At 46.8% G+C, this 19,605-nt stretch overlaps 1 protein-coding gene across 1 annotated transcript in view; it reads right to left on the bottom strand.

Moving 5' to 3' along the window:
- Nucleotides 1-19,605, bottom strand: part of LRGUK (leucine rich repeats and guanylate kinase domain containing) — a 57,310-nt gene that overhangs the window by 2,605 nt on the left and 35,100 nt on the right. Inside the window, exons 14-19 of the mRNA XM_075599351.1 lie at nt 15,277-15,478; nt 13,965-14,075; nt 11,243-11,382; nt 10,677-10,765; nt 9,106-9,240; nt 1,613-1,788 (exon numbers count right to left, since the gene is read on the bottom strand). Of these exons, the coding sequence (XP_075455466.1) occupies nt 1,613-1,788; nt 9,106-9,240; nt 10,677-10,765; nt 11,243-11,382; nt 13,965-14,075; nt 15,277-15,478 (853 nt within the window). The remainder of the gene's footprint in view (nt 1-1,612; nt 1,789-9,105; nt 9,241-10,676; nt 10,766-11,242; nt 11,383-13,964; nt 14,076-15,276; nt 15,479-19,605) is intronic.

The raw sequence follows: 19,605 nt of genomic DNA, 5'->3' as shown, positions 1-19,605 counted from the left end.
CTAAAATACATTAAAATAATGTAAGAAACATCCTGAAAAGTGGATTCAGTAACAAACATATGACATGTTCTAAGCCACTCTTGCATGCATACATACATACATACATACATTTAAATAAATATGATGATTAAATGATTTCAATGTCAAAGTTCCAGTCCGATGAAAGGACCAATGTCAATGTTGACGAAAATCAACTTGGCAAAAGAAACGTATGTGCAAATATACTGACGTTTGTTAGATTAGCCAATAACTCTGTGGAGCATTTTCTTTGGCTTTTTGATAAATTGATTGATAAATTGATTAGTAAATCCAAAGGAGAATAGGAGAAATACAGCAATAAAATTTCAGGACATGTGGCAGCAAGAACTCATCTCAGAGACAAATCGGATGCTTCCTGGTTACAGTAAGCTGACATTTTGATGTGCTACTAATATTGAATCACTTTCGGGAGCTAGTTAGTTCTCACACAGACAATATGCAAAGTTGACAGTTACAACTAGGATGACCCTATTTGTCCTGACAAAAACCAGGACAAATGTCGCGGATGTGCAGTCGCAAGAGCCGACTCCGCATGCACGAGCAGCGACTGCGCATGTGCGATCAACACTTACTGACCACTCATGCGTCAGTGTGCGAGCGCGTCAGTCAGTGTGCGCGCGCATCAGTCAGTGTGCACGCGCGCGCAGTCTGTGTGTGTGCGTCAGTGCGTGCACGTCTGTCAGTGCTGGCGTGTGTCAGTGTGTGCACGCATCAGTCAGTCAGTATGTGTGTGTGCGCAAGTGCGTCACTGTGTGCACGCGTCAGTCAGTGTGCGTCACTGTGTGCACGCGTCAGTCAGTGTGCGCACGCGTCAGTCAGTGTGTGTCCGCGCGCGTCAGTCAGTGTGTGTCAGTCAGAGTGTGTGTGTGTGTCAGAGTGTGTGTGTGTGTGTGTCAGTCAGAGTGTGTGTCTGTCAGTCAGTGTGTGTGTGTGTGTGTGTGTGTGTGTGTGTGTGTGTGTGTGTGTGTGTGTCAGAGTGTGTGTGTGTGTGTGTGTCAGAGTTTGTATGTGTGTGTGTCAGAGTGTGTGTGTGTGTGTCAGAGTGTGTGTGTGTGTGTCAGTCAGAGTGTGTGTGTGTGTGTCAGTCAGAGAGTGTGTGTGTGTGTGTCAGTCAGAGTGTGTGTGTGTGTGTGTGTGTGTGTGTGTGTGTGTGTGTGTGTGTGTGTGTGTGTGTGTGTGTGTGTGTGTGTGTGTGTCAGTCAGAGTGTATGTGTGTGTGTGTCAGTCAGAGTGTGTGTGTGTCAGTCAGCGTGTGTGTGTGTGTGTGTGTGTGTGTGTACGCGCGTCAGTCAGTGTGGCAACACTGCTGATGGCCTCTTCTGCCAGCAGTGACGTCACTTCCTGCACTGTACTTGCGTCACCTCCAAGGCAACTTACTGCCAGGGAAATGTTCGTGTGGTACAGTAGGTGCCGCTAAAGAGGTTTCACTTCAAAAAAGTCGAATATGTAAATTAAAAAATAAAGCCTACAACAGAATAATAAAATGTAAAAAAAAAAATGAAAGCAGCACTACAAATAATGTAACGTTCATTGTGAAGTAGATAAGTACAGCCACGTTTTAAGTATCCCAAACCTGATGAGATGTCTGATCCTTGCACAATCTCAGACAAATCCAGCGGCTCTATTCTGTCATCTGGAGGAGAGTGAATGTTAATCACAGGAGTCGGTTGAGAGGAAGATCCTCTTGCTGAGAAGGCGCCAGCCGAGGAGAGCAGGGATAGTCCAGAACTGGCCCGGGACCTTCTGGAGCTACGAACACAATATTATGTACAGTGATGATGAAAAGAGAACTTAAACTACAAAACAAGCGCTCAACCTATTGTTATGCTGTGATGATTACAATATTTAAATGTGAATCAACAAACCAATGTGAAAAATGATATACCCTAACTGTGCAAGGATGATCAATATTGCATGAAACCCCACAGCCACCAAGATCAGGGAGGATAGGAGGGGGAGAGAGAAGGCTGCCTAGGACAAAATATCAAGCCTTTCCATATGGCTATAGACAAATTGAAAACAAAGAGAACAAAGTACTTGGCGCACTACCAGGTACATAAACCTGATATAATGTTCCCAGTTCTATGATTGAGAGGAACAGTTCGTGAATCTTTACAGATGATCTTCTTAAATTCCTTATGCTGGTAAGTATATATCTGGAATCAGACAAGACAAGAAAACCATTATTATTAGAGGGTACTGCGCAATGGTTTTCTTGTCTTGTCTGATTCCAGATATATACTTACCAGCATAAGGAATTTAAGAAGATCATCTGTGAAGATTCACGAACTGTTCCTCTCAATCATAGAACTGGGAACATTATATCAGGTTTATGTACCTGGTAGTGCGCCAAGGACTTTGTTCTCTTTGTTTTCATTATGTACAGTGAGATGGGGACATGCGAGTAGTACAGTACAGTAGATGATAGATAGTACAGTGAGATGGGGACATGCGAGTAGTACAGTACAGTAGATGATAGATAGTACAGTGAGATGGGGACATGCGAGTAGTACAGTAAATGGATAGATAGTACAGTGAGATGGGACATGCGAGTAGTACGGTACAGAAGATGGATAGATAGTACAGTGAGATGGGGACATGCGAGCAGTACAGTACAGTAGATGATAGATAGTACAGTGAGATGGGGACATGCGAGTAGTACAGTACAGTACATGGATTGATAGTACAGTGAGATGGGACATGCGAGCAGTACAGTACAGTAGATGGATAGTACAGTGAGATGGGGACATGCGAGTAGTACAGTACAGTACATGGATAGATAGTACAGTGAGATGGGGACATGCGAGTAGTACAGTACAGAAGATGGATAGATAGTACAGTGAGATGGGGACATGCGAGTAGTACAGTACAGTACATGGATTGATAGTACAGTGAGATGGGACATGCGAGCAGTACAGTAGATGGATAGATAGTACAGTGAGATGGGACATGCGAGCAGTACAGTAGATGGATAGTACAGTGAGATGGGGACATGCGAGTAGTACAGTACAGTACATGGATAGATAGTACAGTGAGATGGGACATGCGAGTAGTACGGTACAGAAGATGGATAGATAGTACAGTGAGATGGGACATGCGAGCAGTACAGTACAGTAGATGGATAGTACAGTGAGATGGGGACATGCGAGTAGTACAGTACAGTACATGGATAGATAGTACAGTGAGATGGGACATGCGAGTAGTACGGTACAGAAGATGGATAGATAGTACAGTGAGATGGGGACATGCGAGCAGTACAGTAGATGGATAGATAGTACAGTGAGATGGGACATGCGAGTAGTACGGTACAGAAGATGGATAGATAGTACAGTGAGATGGGACATGCGAGCAGTACAGTAGATGGATAGATAGTACAGTGAGATGGGACATGCGAGTAGTACAGTAAATGGATAGATAGTACAGTGAGATGGGACATGCGAGCAGTACAGTACAGTAGATGGATAGTACAGTGAGATGGGGACATGCGAGTAGTACAGTACAGTACATGGATAGATAGTACAGTGAGATGGGACATGCGAGTAGTACGGTACAGAAGATGGATAGATAGTACAGTGAGATGGGGACATGCGAGCAGTACAGTACAGTAGATGATAGATAGTACAGTGAGATGGGGACATGCGAGTAGTACAGTACAGTACATGGATTGATAGTACAGTGAGATGGGACATGCGAGCAGTACAGTACAGTAGATGGATAGTACAGTGAGATGGGGACATGCGAGTAGTACAGTACAGTACATGGATAGATAGTACAGTGAGATGGGGACATGCGAGTAGTACGGTACAGAAGATGGATAGATAGTACAGTGAGATGGGGACATGCGAGTAGTACAGTAGACGGATAGATAGTACAGTGAGATGGGGACATGCGAGTAGTACAGGACAGTAGATGGATAGATAGTACAGTGAGATGGGACATGCGAGTAGTACAGTAGACGGATAGATAGTACAGTGAGATGGGGACATGCGAGTAGTACGGTACAGAAGATGGATAGATAGTACAGTGAGATGGGGACATGCGAGTAGTACAGGACAGTAGATGGATAGATAGTACAGTGAGATGGGACATGCGAGTAGTACAGTAAATGGATAGATAGTACAGTGAGATGGGAACATGTGAGTAGTACAGTACAGTAGATGGATAGATAGTACAGTGAGATGGGAACATGCGAGTAGTACACTACATGGATAGATAGTACAGTGAGATGGGGACATGCGAGCAGTACAGTACAGTAGATGGATAGATAGTACAGTGAGATGGGGACATGTGAGTAATACAGTAGATGGATAGATATTACAGTGAGATGGGGACATGCGAGTAGTACAGTAGATGGATAGATAGTACAGTGAGATGGGAACATGCGAGTAGTACAGTACAGTAGATGATAGATAGTACAGTGAGATGGGGACATGCGAGCAGTACACTACAGTAGATGGATAGATAGTACAGTGAGATGGGGACATGTGAGTAATACAGTAGATGGATAGATAGTACAGTGAGATGGGAACATGCGAGTAGTACACTACATGGATAGATAGTACAGTGAGATGGGGACATGCGAGTAGTACAGTAGATGGATAGATAGTACAGTGTGATGGGGACATGTGAGTAGTACAGTAGATGGATAGATAGTACAGTGTGATGGGGACATGCGAGTAGTACAGTAGATGGATAGATAGTACAGTGAGATGGGAACATGCGAGTAGTACAGTACAGAAGATGGATAGATAGTACAGTGAGATGGGGACATGTGAGTAGTACAGTACAGAAGATGGATAGATAGTACAGTGAGATGGGACATGCGAGTAGTACAGTACAGAAGATGGATAGATAGTACAGTGAGATGGGACATGCGAGTAGTACAGTAGACGGATAGATAGTACAGTGAGATGGGAACATGCGAGTAGTACAGTACAGTAGATGGATAGATAGTACAGTGAGATGGGAACATGCGAGTAGTACACTACATGGATAGATAGTACAGTGAGATGGACATGCGAGTAGTACAGTACAGTAGATGGATAGATAGTACAGTGAGATGGGGACATGCGAGTAGTACAGTAGATGGATAGATAGTACAGTGAGATGGACATGCGAGTAGTACAGTACAGTAGATGGATAGATAGTACAGTGAGATGGGAAGATGCGAGTAGTACACTACATGGATAGATAGTACAGTGAGATGGGGACATGCGAGCAGTACAGTACAGTAGATGGATAGATAGTACAGTGAGATGGGGACATGTGAGTAATACAGTAGATGGATAGATAGTACAGTGAGATGGGGACATGCGAGTAGTACAGTAGATGGATAGATAGTACAGTGAGATGGGAACATGCGAGTAGTACAGTACAGTAGATGATAGATAGTACAGTGAGATGGGGACATGCGAGCAGTACACTACAGTAGATGGATAGATAGTACAGTGAGATGGGGACATGTGAGTAATACAGTAGATGGATAGATAGTACAGTGAGATGGGAACATGCGAGTAGTACACTACATGGATAGATAGTACAGTGAGATGGGGACATGCGAGTAGTACAGTAGATGGATAGATAGTACAGTGTGATGGGGACATGTGAGTAGTACAGTAGATGGATAGATAGTACAGTGTGATGGGGACATGCGAGTAGTACAGTAGATGGATAGATAGTACAGTGAGATGGGAACATGCGAGTAGTACAGTACAGAAGATGGATAGATAGTACAGTGAGATGGGGACATGTGAGTAGTACAGTACAGAAGATGGATAGATAGTACAGTGAGATGGGGCATGCGAGTAGTACAGTACAGAAGATGGATAGATAGTACAGTGAGATGGGACATGCGAGCAGTACAGTAGATGGATAGATAGTACAGTGAGATGGGGACATGCGAGTAGTACAGTAGATGGATTGATAGTACAGTGAGATGGGACATGCGAGCAGTACAGTACAGTAGATGGATAGTACAGTGAGATGGGGACATGCGAGTAGTACAGTACAGTACATGGATAGATAGTACAGTGAGATGGGGACATGCGAGTAGTACAGTACAGTACATGGATAGATAGTACCGTGAGATGGGGACATGCGAGTAGTACAGTACAGTAGATGGATAGATAGTACAGTGAGATGGGGACATGCGAGCAGTACAGTACAGTAGATGGATAGATAGTACAGTGAGATGGGAACATTTGAGTAGTACAGTACAGAAGATGGATAGATAGTACAGTGAGATGGGAACATGCGAGTAGTACAGTACAGAAGATGGATAGGTAGTACAGTGAGATGGGGCATGCGAGTAGTACAGAACAGTAGATGGATAGATAGTACAGTGAGATGGGGACATGCGAGTAGTACAGTACAGTAGATGGATAGATAGTACAGTGAGATGGGAACATTTGAGTAGTACAGTAGACGGATAGATGGTACAGTGAGATAGGGACATGCGAGCAGTACAGTAGATGGATGGATGGATAGATGGATAGATAGTAGATACAGTAGAAATGTTTAAGGAAAGATTGACCATATTTAAAAAAAGGAAAGGCTGTACAGGGAATGTAAGCTCCTGTTATGATTAGGGTTGCCAGGTGGCTTTTCCAAAAATACTGGACACAATGGTGAAAGATGCAACGCACTTGAGGTAGGCACGCACGCACGAACCTCCCCTCTCCATGCTGTTTCCTCCTCTCCTTGGCCCCACCCCCAGGCTCCTGACACCTCCTCCTGATTAGCTGCTGCTGGGTAATGCAGCCAATCAGGATTGAGGAACCTGCCCAGCCCCCTAGCAAACAGCCCTGCTCAGGGAAATCCCGTAGCCCCCCAAGCCGGTCAGGTCACTGTGTCCAGACAGGAAATACCGGACACAGACATGTCCAATAATACCTCTAATTTTTTACTTGACAGTGTCCAAATATAGGACAGTCTGGTTCCATATTGGACACCTGGCCAACCCTATTATGATTGACAGCTATACTATCCACGCTAAAGTACACTTTGGGCCCTTACTAAAGATGCAATCCTAACACGGCCCAGGAAGCCACTTTACTTTATGAGAATCACATCACCTGGTTTTTGGGGAATCACTGCTCTAAATAAACATAAGTGTTTTGTTCACCTAAACCGATATATTGCTATTATGTACATTTCTCCTTCAGGATCCAGAAGATAAGAATATAAAGTAACAGTTTGAAAGACAAGTCAAAAAGCCGCTCACAGGCTAACCTCAAATCAATGTTATCAACTTACCATTCAGCCAATATTACCCATAAGTACCAAACCACAGAGCTTCGCATGGCTGCTCTCTAAACTATAGGTATATGTCGGTTACACTAGTGTAGTGGATTAGACAAGCTCAATAAATAGGGAATGTATCCAAAAGTTAGAGACCTCAACTTGTGCATCGTGGAAGAAAGGGGGGAAAGGGGCGGTGATTAATAAAGACTTTGAAGGTACAAGCCTGGTACTTATCTTTTTCACATCAGTTTATGTTAATGGAGCCATTTACTAAAGTTCATTGTGCTTTTTAATACCTGATGAAGGACCCCAACAGGTTGGAAAGCTTGTAACATATCAACTACTTGTTGGTCCAATAAAAGGCATCGAATTGTTACTGCATGGAAGCAAGGAGAAACACGGCGACCCGCCCTTCTTTGCTGTGCCTTTTAATGGGATATTTTCCATTTATTTATTATTTTGCAATTTGGAGATGTCAGCCTCCAAAATCATAGACATCTGGCCGAAATTAATATGTCTGGCATTTTACCCATAGAGGTCAATAAGGATGACGCTTAGGAGATAAATTCTTATTTTAGCATATCTCATGATGATTGAAAAATTTACATTTGACGTCGGTCACCATGGCAACACTACAGGAGGCGGCCTGCTCCGGTAGAGGTAAGACCCCTCTCAAAAAACAAACACACATACACCTACCTCCCGGTGAGAAGTGGTTCTGCCGCTCCAGGGGACCTGTGCTCCCTCTCCCTCCCTCCTGTCGGCACCAGGATCTAACTTACGCCCGACCGCACGGGGAGGGGCCCTAACGCCCCCTCCTCCGGTTGGGTAGAAGTTGGATCCCGACGCCAATGGGGACGACGTGGGAGTCCATGGCGGCCACCCTGCCCAGGGGCTGGCCCCTCCCACTTCTTTCCGGTTGTTGTTCACTTTGTGATTGTGGGGGACGGCAGAGGAGGTATGGGACTGGTGTGTGGGTTAGTGTGTGGGTCAGTGTGTGGGTCAGTGTGTGGGTCAGTGTGTGGGTCAGTGTGTGGGTTAGTGTGTGGGTTAGTGTGTGGGTTAGTTAGTGCGTGGGTTAGTTAGTGCGTGGGTTAGTTAGTGCGTGGGTTAGTTAGTGCGTGGGTTAGTTAGTGCGTGGGTTAGTTAGTGCGTGGGTTAGTTAGTGCGTGGGTTAGTTAGTGCGTGGGTTAGTTAGTGCGTGGGTTAGTTAGTGCGTGGGTTAGTTAGTGCGAGGGTTAGTTAGTGCGTGGGTTAGTTAGTGCGTGGGTTAGTTAGTGCGTGGGTTAGTTAGTGCGTGGGTTAGTTAGTGCGTGGGTTAGTTAGTGCGTGGGTTAGTTAGTGCGTGGGTTAGTTAGTGCGTGGGTTAGTTAGTGCGTGGGTTAGTTAGTGCGTGGGTTAGTTAGTGCGTGGGTTAGTTAGTGCGTGGGTTAGTTAGTGCGTGGGTTAGTTAGTGCGTGGGTTAGTGCGTGGGTAGGCACCTTTAAGGGAGGGAATTTTATACATTGAAATCCGCTTGCGAATTTTCAGTGATTAGGGGGGGGGGGGGGGAGAATGCGCCTTTTGAGACTGATCCGTGAAAATCTGCGGCTGAAAGGAGCTTGCAAACTCTCCACGGATTTGACTGTCGGCAAACAATGTGCCCATTTCCTGGGTATAAAACACAAACATTTAATAGGGGGAAATAGGTTGGACAAGATATGCGAGGAAGACGTTCTTAACTGTTAGTACAATTAATACAGTACATGGAGAAAATGGTCGGGCAGATATGGAAACGTCTATAGAATGTACGTGATCCTCATACGCACCTACTGCTGCTCTTACCTGGAATCAGGGCTGGCTGGCGGCAGGCTGCGGTCCGGGGTGACGTTACTTCCGCTTTGTATCATAGACGAACAGGATGCTGGGTCTAGCAGGCGGCGGTGGGTCCCCAACGTTGCCGGAGCAGTTACAAGACCTCTGCAAAAAGCAGCATATTACAGGATGTAAAGATTAGACACCCAGCAGGAGATCCCGTCCCCGCAACCCCCGTTACCCCATCAGGGCTTAGGAAGATGGGAGCTTTAGTGTACAAAGAACATGTTTGAACACTTCCTTTCTTCTACACACATTGTCAGCCGTCTGTGGGCTTTTGATGTCACGTAACACTGGATAAACAATATTGCACTCTGGAATGTTCCCAGTTACTAACAAATAATCACAAGATGCTTAACATTGTTTTAGTGCCCATAAGATCAACTGTCACTGATAACAGCCGTAGGCTCATATATCAAGCGTAAGAACGAGCTATGTGTCAGTTAATCACTAACGGTTGCATACTGTATATGCCATCAGGGGACATAGTGCTCGCATTAGTTTCACTGTGGGACCTTTTGAAGGAATGGCTTTTTAAACTGTGTGTGTGACACACCTAGACCCCGAGTGTCTGCCACAGTGTGTTCCTCCTTTAATGGAAAGCCATGTCAAACGCTCAAGGCCCATACAGCTGTAAAATGATTGAAACGCTTCCAGTTCAATTAAAAAAGATACAGTATGCATCTGCTCTGGTGTGTTAGTCTCTTCCACTGGGCTACGTAGCACTCTACCTGATTAACTTACAGGAGTTCGTTTATGAGCAGCAGTTATAATGACTATGGGAATATTGGGTTCTGACTGGATGAACTTTCAACAAGTTGCTATTGAGGAAACGTTTTCATAACCAGGAAAGAACAGTCCTATCTGGGCTAGGAATCTGTGCACATTCGGTAGGTATTACTTATACATCTGGAAACAATGGAATAGTGATCCTATTGATGAGCTTAGACAGACTATTGCATTTTTTGTATCAGAGTATTACAGACGAGTGAATAATATACCGGCTATCTCAACCAAAGTTAATTTGCATCTTGTACAAGAGGGAAAAGAAGGATTACACAAACGGAAAGAAAATCTTGCCACAACCCCAGCAATCAGTGGGCAATTATGGACAGAAGGCGATGCTTACAATATTGTGTGTGAATGTTCCATTTGTGATAATAAATTATTTCAAGGCTAAAGCTGTCTCACATTTTTACCTGGTCTGTAACTGTTACATACGCCTATAACATATATTATCTTTAACTGTTCATGCAATGTCTTTAAATATACGGTATAACCTTGTCCATTTAATGTAACCTTGTACTGTTATGAAATTGTGCCCAGGACACACTTGAAAACGTGAGGTACCTCTTAATGTATTACTTCCTGGTAAAACATTTTTATAAATAAATACAATTATACATAAATAAAATAGGAGAGGGAGAGAGGGCGAGAGGGCGAGAGTGAGAGAGGGCGAGAGGGAGGGCAAGAGGGCGAGAGGGCGAGAGGGAGAGAGGGAGAGAGGGAGAGCTTCCCTGTAGCTGTACTTTTTAGGTTACCTTTGGAACAGTTGGGTGTATGTGCCTGGGGTCTTCCCTGCTAAAGCCTGGCGGGCTGCCTGCTGACGTCTCTGTACAGAGGCTTCTTCCTGAGGGCGACAATCACAATGAAGTGTACATGACGGTTCAGGTGCACTATGGCCCACCACCTTTAAAGGTCCCATCCTCCACACTCTGGGACACTGTTCCGATGCTTATCTTCATTACAGCATTCTGGCATTTGTAAAGGCCCCCCCTCTCTACACTCCCCTCCCTGGGTCCTACCTGTGGTGCGGGGCCTTACCTGGAGGCGGTGGCAGCCCCCCAGGGTAGTCCTAACACAAAATTTAGTAGGGCCCAACTTCCGCAATAACTGCCTTGGTGGGCTCCCTCCGTTGCTGCAGCCTAAGGAGCCGTTCCACAGGTAGCCCCCCCAGTGGGAGATGGGGAACTCTTTATTTTTTTTTTTTTTACTTGCACCGGTGCCCACCGACCTGTCACGTGTTCCGCCCCTGGTACATGAAGAAAGCCTTGTGAGTCAATATCTTTCCAGCTGTCCAGATAGTGAAACACAGAGCAGGCCTTACCACAGGGCTTTTATGGGAGGAAACTTTGGCCGAGACTCTGGCCGAGTAGATTCTAGCAGCGGAATCAAGAAATTCGTCGGTGGCCTCGGTCTGAGAAAGTTTACTGCTCGGGGATGATCCAGACAGTGCCTTTTCTGAGTCTAAAGAAAAATAAGATCGCATGTTATAAAGCAGACTTGTGTCCAACGTTTAACGATGAGCATTTGTAGTAGCACGAGAGAGAACCACATTGCACTAAATTGAACAATGGGATGCGAGAAATTAAATATATTCTTTCCGTAAATGCCCCAAAAACTTGGAATCAGTCAGGGGATCCTTTACCTTTAGTTACAGATGAGTAGGTAACACATGGCTCAACCATCTATTTACCTATGTATGCAAAAAAATATATAAACATGTAACCCCCTACAGGTATCCCTGGCCAGTTTGATATGATGGGTCCATAACCATTCCCAGTGTTCATCCAACAAAAAGTGTCCAGTCCGCGCTCTTGCTCTTTAAGAAACTGGAATGGTGGTTCCTCTCTAATCTTTTGCAGCTCTTGATGGTGTCTTCCCCCACCTCCAATGTGGATCCCCGCAGAGAACTCCGACAGCGATACCAAGTCCCAAGAAAAAAAGAAAAACACAAAAGCGCACCAAGATTGAGATATAGAGTGTATTATAGACAAATAAAATTAGTAATATACACTTACATGGATAAAAACTTTAATGATCCTGATCACGATCGTGACTTCTATGGTGAGGCAACAATTGGGATGAAAGGGGGTGATTTCAATCTCTGCAAACAAGCCCCGCGCGCTGGGACTGTGTCTTTGGCTATGCTGCGTATTCAGCTCCACACGGTTGTCAGCGTGATGGCCTGCGTGACGCGCATGCGCGGCGGATGAAGCCCCCAATAGTAGTCCCGGAGATGCCTGCCCGTTTTCAGTTTTTGATCGTGATTGTTGAAAAAAGCACTTGTGTGAAGACTGGCTGTATGAAGGTAACAAGCCAGCAACACCCTTCGCGACGCGTTTCGAATACAAAAGTATTCTTCCTCAGACATCACCCCCTTTCATCCCATTTGTTGCCTCACCATAGAAGTCACGATCGTGATCAGGATCATTAAAGTTTTTATCCATGTAAGTGTATATTACTAATTTTATTTGTCTATAATACACTCTATATCTCAATCTTGGTGCGCTTTTGTGTTTTTCTTTTTTTCATCCAACAAAAGCAAACAATATATTAATGCATTTGCTACTTGTATCATACCAAGGAAAATATTGTATCAGCACAATAATGTAATGTATCAGCACAACTGTGAGACTGGCGTTCACATACCCCCACATCAGGACAGTATCCTGTAACCTTGATCTAAACCTGAACTGGAGGATGCCGGATGTTCCCAATAATGGCACATCCCACTGTAATCCTGCTCTGCGTCTACTGCTTTGTTGTTCAGCTGCCACCTCTAATGGAGAAAATGGCTCACTAAGCTGTTACATTTCTTTTTGGTCCTGGAGAAAACTAATAATATGCAGGTATTGATCAATTTTAACAGACATAAGCACTCTCCACGCATAGTTTAGACACGAGGTTTCAAGACCTCGTACTGTAAGTCTCTTCTTCAGACCTAGAAGCAAGAGATCCCATTGATACATTTATTTGTTTCTTGACAAAAGAGTTCATCTCCTGCACTCCCCAGCAGGACTGATGTGTCTCCATAATGATGTGCAGACTACAACTAAGGGAGCTACAACATAACTAAAGCTATCTTCAAATAGGCAGCCTGCTACAGACCCCTGGTGGCATGACGTGCCTGTTGCAGATATTGAGACCCATACATTGTTACAGTACATATTTCTAGCTTTATTCAAATAAATACGCTCAATGTTTTTTTTGTCTTTCCTTACCCTTGTATTATTTATTCTGAATTGTTAACCAGTGTTACAGAGATGCTTTGATCAGAGCATGCCCCTGTCCAGCACTAGAACAGAAGTTCCCATTGTATTGTATTGTATGTCTTTATTTATATAGCGCCATTAATGTACATAGCGCTTCACAGTAGTAATACATGTGGTAATCAAATAAATAACAGATAATATAAATAACAGATCATGGGAATAAGTGCTTCAGACATAAAAGTAACATTTCGGAAGAGGAGTCCGTGCCCCGAGGAGCTTACAGTCTAATTGTCAGGGAACCAATGCTACATACATCTACTGTATATGCCTCATGACTTGCACTGTCACAGATAAAGAGAATACAAAATTAAGCTCAGTGCACCTGGATCAGCTTTTATAAAGACTGGGTTGGTGCTGCGGGTGGACAGATCTTCTTAGCTTATAAGCAGAAACGCAAAACCAAGTTGCAGGTTGCACTCTGGATTGGCTTTTTTCACATCTCCATAGCAGGAACAAAGGACAGGCACGGAAATCCTTGCTACTTTAGTATTTAGAGTCCTCCACTCAGATCCTTACCCTGGAGAGGCATCCATGAGCGGAATAGGACCTTTGGCCATGGCTGATTGGCTGCAACCAGAGGTTCTAGACTGTCCATGACTTCCTGGTACAGGGTCTGTACTGCATGACTTCTTCTCAACTCAATTCCCAGCATCCTTCAGAACCACTACAGTACAAGACTCCCAGAAGGACAAGATACTATGTTACAGTAAGATTTTCTATTATTTAACCCCTTGTTCTTTACACAATAACAAATAAACAACAACGAAAATTTACCAGTGCCTGATTTCTCTCTGGTTATACTCTGGCTGGACGGCACAGACTCTATCAGGCCCAGGTATTCCTTAATCAGCAGGCTTAATTTAGCGTAAGCTTCATCCAAATCATCTGCATAAAGAGAACCTTTTATTTATTTATTTTTTTGCACCCAACAGATTTATTTTCTCTTACAGATGGATTACTATTCCTATTTTTTGCTATAGAAATCAATGGCTGCTCATATGAAAACGCATTAAAATGGCATTACGAGTTATAATAATAATAATAAAATACAGTAAGTATTATCTAATACTACATAACAGATTTTTTATTTTTTTTTAAACAACATGTATGGTATTGCTTGTATTGCCTCTTTAAGTTCAGTTGAATTGCCCTTATTTCTATCCTCATCTTTAAAGTTCCAGGTGAAAATATATTGCATTTACATCGCTATTCTAATTACACAATTCACTGTCAAACCCTCCATTCTCTTCAACTGATAAATAATAATGTCAGCTATTTTTTTTGCATGAATTGCCATATTAAACATTAAAAAAAAATGCTTAACTCGTTATTAAAACTCTTGTTTTACTAAAGTACTGTATAAAGGAAACCGTTTGAATGATATATTCAGTGGAATATGATGTTTTCCATAACAAGCTTTTGTGAAACAGCTCATAAAAATGTCCAGGGTGCTGAAAGATAGCAACAAGAGGACAGTGTTACTGCTGAGAGACAAATGCAATGCAAGTGATCCAGTGTTGCCAATCTGGCTCCAAGTTATCATGAGGTTGGAGTCTAATTCCAGTATCCCCGGTCTCCATTATCCATACAAACACCGGACTATTTACACAGAATGCACTGGGATTAGAGTTAAAACTGAAGACATGAACCAAACTCTGATGATAACACGGATAACGTGCCAACTACATCACATTATAACTGATCACCAGGAACTTGCAGAATATCAACTTACATATTGGGACCCAAGTTGAAGCAGTAAAGTGGTTTGTGCTGCACAAATATTATTATTATTTGTACTTATCTATCTTGACATTGTTGAAGCTGGAGGTCTCCGGTGCAGGACTGCAACAGTGCTACCTCCAGGAGCCTTCTTAAGAAGATAGTCATTATTTTTGGGAGTTTAACATGGCTGCCGTCAGGACACTGCCAGACCGCTTATTAGGTCAACAAAACTGATTGGTACACAGGCAGGAAGCTGCCCAATGACCAATTACATGCACGAGTGCATTCACTGTGAAACAATACATGTTGCTAAATTAGTATGAGGTTGTAAGTCATACCAGCATCATTTTGTTATCTCATTTACCTGCATTAATCACAGCGTCAAAGAAGCCCGGAAAATCCTGGTTTATTTTAATGTACATGTCCACTCTGGACACGGCAACCTCTATCTCTGGTCTGGTGAACAAGCCTTTCCTCCTCAGCCACCCTTCATACTTCTCCTTGTTCATGGGTAGAAGTAAGATGTAGCGCGGGTCAAAGTAGGAATTCTTTAAGCTCCTTACTCCCTGTGAGAATGGACAATGGGTCAAAGTGTGTCATCCAAACGGTCACTTATGATGATAAGGGTTTCATTTGTTGTTAGATTTCTTATTATAATCATGTATCCTCACTGGTCCAGGGGTGTCATTGTTGACTCCCACAAATGGAGCGATTCATTGTTAAGCTTGTATCCCTTCTTCAAAGGCAAAAACAATGCAGTTCATTTTCCCTCAGATTGTGTTGGATAAGTAATCATATAGTGGTAAGTTGTGGTCTCTGACACACAAATGGGTGTGGTTTCGATAAAGAGCGACTGACACTTGTGTTCTCAGGCAACTCTCCTTGTCGTTATCACTTCTCTCCATTCCTTTTTCCACGCGCTAGGTATTCCACCCCAGTGGTGGTTGAACAGATATATATATTGTTACTGTGTGTGTAAATTGTTATACAAGTGATGTGACTTCATTGGAGTCACTGGTTCTGTACCAAGTTACTCTGATTTTGTGTAACTCTGTTCCAGCTTATAGAATTGGGAAACGCGTGCCAGAGAAGTAGATGGGGCTGTCTTTTTAAAGGATAAAGGCAAGGATTGTTAGAGGATTGTATATACAGAGCTTTAGGTAGACCTTTAGATGAGCAATTATATGATTAGAAAAGTTTGTATGGGTCTAGAGTTCCATTCCAGCCCACAATGACTACAGCCATTCCATTGTTTCCTGAATGTCCGCGGTTACATGGATAATCAAGGTGCTAATTTAATAGCTAGTTTATATTTTCCTGTTTGGCTTAACATGAATATACTGTAAGCAATGTCTTGGTCTTTAGTAGGCAGTCCTGCTCCAACTTACAGAAAGCAGACAGAAAAAAACCCCAGAGCAGAAAGCCTGTGCAGAACCATGGCTGCACTGCTGACATTTCTCTGGGCATTACTAAACTATTCTTGAGAAACTGCATGATTACTTCCTGCTACACTCCTGGAGGAGCACATTTACTGTGATTCAGGATGTGTTTCATGGCGTATTGCAAAGGAGACAAACAAAAACTGTTCCAAATCAGCGCTCCCAAATCTAAAAATGAAATAAAGTGGTCTCAAAAAACACACATCAATAGTGTAATAATGTAAACTTCCTAATGGGTATCAAAGGCGGTCTCACTGATGTGCAGTGAAATAACAATATAAATATATAAATATATATATATATATATATATATATATAAATAAATATATATATATATATCTTATACTATATTAGTGAAAGCACTGTATGTTTGCCTGCCTGCCTGCCTGCATGCATGCCTGCCTGCTGGATGTCCGGTGTCCCTAGCGGCAATCTCATTGGTCCCTTGGCCCGCCCGCCCCCGCACACCTCTCATTGGCCTCACACACTCACACCACCCCCTTGGCCCGCCCCCCACACCTCTCATTGGCCTGAGGCGGAGTGACGGGCCAAAGGTCCAAAAAAATAAATAAAACACACACACACACACACACACACACACACACACACACACACACACACACACACACACACACACACACACACACACACACACACACACACACACACACACACACACACACCCCTCTCTCCCCTCTCCAAATCACCTTTTCCCCCTCCCCAGCGGCATCACCTCTTCCCCCTCCCCAGCGGCATCACCTCTTCCCCCTCCCCAGCGGCATCACCTCTTCCCCCTCCCCAGCGGCATCACCTCTTCCCCCTCCCCAGCGGCATCACCTCTTCCCCCTCCCCAGCGGCATCACCTCTTCCCCCTCCCCAGCGGCATCACCTCTTCCCCCTCCCCAGCGGCATCACCTCTTCCCCCTCCCCAGCGGCATCACTTCTCCCCGCTCCAAATCACTTCTCCCCGCTCCAAATCACCTCTCCCCGCTCCAAATCACCCCTCCCCGCTCCAAATCACCTCGCTTCCCGCCTCCCCGCTCCAAATCACCTCGCTTCCCGCAGCTGCCACGCGGCGCGTAAGATGGCGGACCCCCTTCCTCCCTCGCGGCGCCGAGTCAGACGGTGGCGGCGCCCGGAAGTACAGGTAGGTGTCGCTCCCCACCTCCGGCGCCAAACGGAACTGAGAAAGGGCGCATCAACTGGTGTGTGTGTGTGTGTGTGTGTGTGTGTGTGTGTGTGTGTGTGTGTGTGTGTGTGTGTGTGTGTGTGTGTGTCACTGTCCACTGCCCCCCCCTCCTATCCACTGCCCCCCCCTCCTGTCCACTGCCCCCCCCTCCTGTCCACTGCGTCCCCCCTCCTGTCCCCCCTCCTGTCCACTGCCCCCCCCTCCTGTCCACTGCCCCCCCCCCTCCTGTCCACTGCCCCCCCTCCTGTCCACTGCCCCCCCTCCTGTCCACTGCCCCCCCCTCCTGTCCACTGCCCCCCCCTCCTGTCCACTGCCCCCCCTCCTGTCCACTGCCCCCCCTCCTGTCCACTGCCCCCCCTCCTGTCCACTGCCCCCCCCCTCCTGTCCACTGCCCCCTCCCTCCTGTCCACTGCCCCCCCCCTCCTGTCCACTGCCCCCCCCCTCCTGTCCACTGCCCCCCCCCTCCTGTCCACTGCCCCCCCCTCCTGTCCACTGCCCCCCCCCTCCTGTCCACTGCCCCCCCCCTCCTGTCCACTGCCCCCCCCCCTCCTGTCCACTGCCCCCCCCCCCCTCCTGTCCACTGCCCCCCCCCCTCCTGTCCACTGCCCCCCCCCTCCTGTCCACTGCCCCCCCCCCTCCTGTCCACTGCCCCCCCCCCTCCTGTCCACTGCCCCCCCCCCTCCTGTCCACTGCCCCCCCCCCTCCTGTCCACTGCCCCCCCCTCCTGTCCACTGCCCCCTCCCTCCTGTCCACTGCCCCCCCCCTCCTGTCCACTGCCCCCCCCCTCCTGTCCACTGCCCCCCCCCTCCTGTCCACTGCCCCCCCCCTCCTGTCCACTGCCCCCCCCCTCCTGTCCACTGCCCCCCCCCTCCTGTCCACTGCCCCCCCCCTCCTGTCCACTGCCCCCCCCCTCCTGTCCACTGCCCCCCCCTCCTGTCCACTGCCCCCCCCCCTCCTGTCCACTGCCCCCCCCCTCCTGTCCACTGCAGGAAATGCAGGGGGAGGAATCCATGCCTTTGAGGCGCCCCCCCCCTCCCTTTGACGCCCCCCCCCCTCCCTTTGACGCCCCCCCCTCCCTTTGACGCCCCCCCCCCTCCCTTTGACGCCCCCCCCCCCTCCCTTTGACGCCCCCCCCCCCCTCCCTTTGACGCCCCCCCCCCCTCCCTTTGACGCCCCCCCCTCCCTCCCTTTGACGCCCCCCCCTCTCCCTTTGACGCCCCCCCCCTCTCCCTTTGACGCCCCCCCCCTCTCCCTTTGACGCCCCCCCCTCTCCCTTTGACGCCCCCCCCTCTCCCTTTGACGCCCCCCCCTCTCCCTTTGACGCCCCCCCCCTCCCTTTGACGCCCCCCCCCCTCCCTTTGACGCCCCCCCCCCTCCCTTTGACGCCCCCCCCCTCCCTTTGACGCCCCCCCCTCCCTTTGACGCCCCCCCCTCCCTTTGACGCCCCCCCCCTCCCTTTGACGCCCCCCCCCTCCCTTTGACGCCCCCCCTCCCTTTGACGCCCCCCCCTCCCTTTGACGCCCCCCCCCTTCCCTTTGACGCCCTTTGACGCCCCCCCCTCCCTTTGACGCCCCCCCCTACCCCCCCCCCCTTCCTTGACGCCCCCCTCCCCCCCCCCCTCCCTTTGACGCCCCGCGCGCACACACTGACTGACTGCCGCACGCACGCACACACTGACTGACGCGCACACAAAAGCCTGACTGACGCACGCACACACTGACTGGAGGCAGTGTGTGCGTCAGTCAGTCTGTGTGTGTTTGTGTTTCTGCCTCAGACTCACTGACGCGCGAGCAAACACACAGTGACTGACGCACACACGCTACATGAAGCTGTAAAGGAGGGAGGGAGGGGGGGGACTGGATTGATGTGAATGGGGGACAAACAGAGAGAGGGGGGAGGAGAGAGAGGAACGGGAACATTACATCCCGGGCAACGCCGGGTCTCTCAGCTAGTATATATATATATACATACATACACACACACACACACATACATATATGTATACACACACACACACACGTTCTTGCTGCTCAAAATCATGGTGAGGAACTGTTTCTCCAGTTCT

Source organism: Ascaphus truei, chromosome 5 (genome assembly GCF_040206685.1).
Source record: "Ascaphus truei isolate aAscTru1 chromosome 5, aAscTru1.hap1, whole genome shotgun sequence".
Classification (NCBI taxonomy): Eukaryota; Metazoa; Chordata; class Amphibia; order Anura; family Ascaphidae; genus Ascaphus; species Ascaphus truei.
The sequence above is the reverse complement of the archived record's forward strand: the minus strand, read 5'-3'. Positions and strand labels throughout refer to the sequence as shown.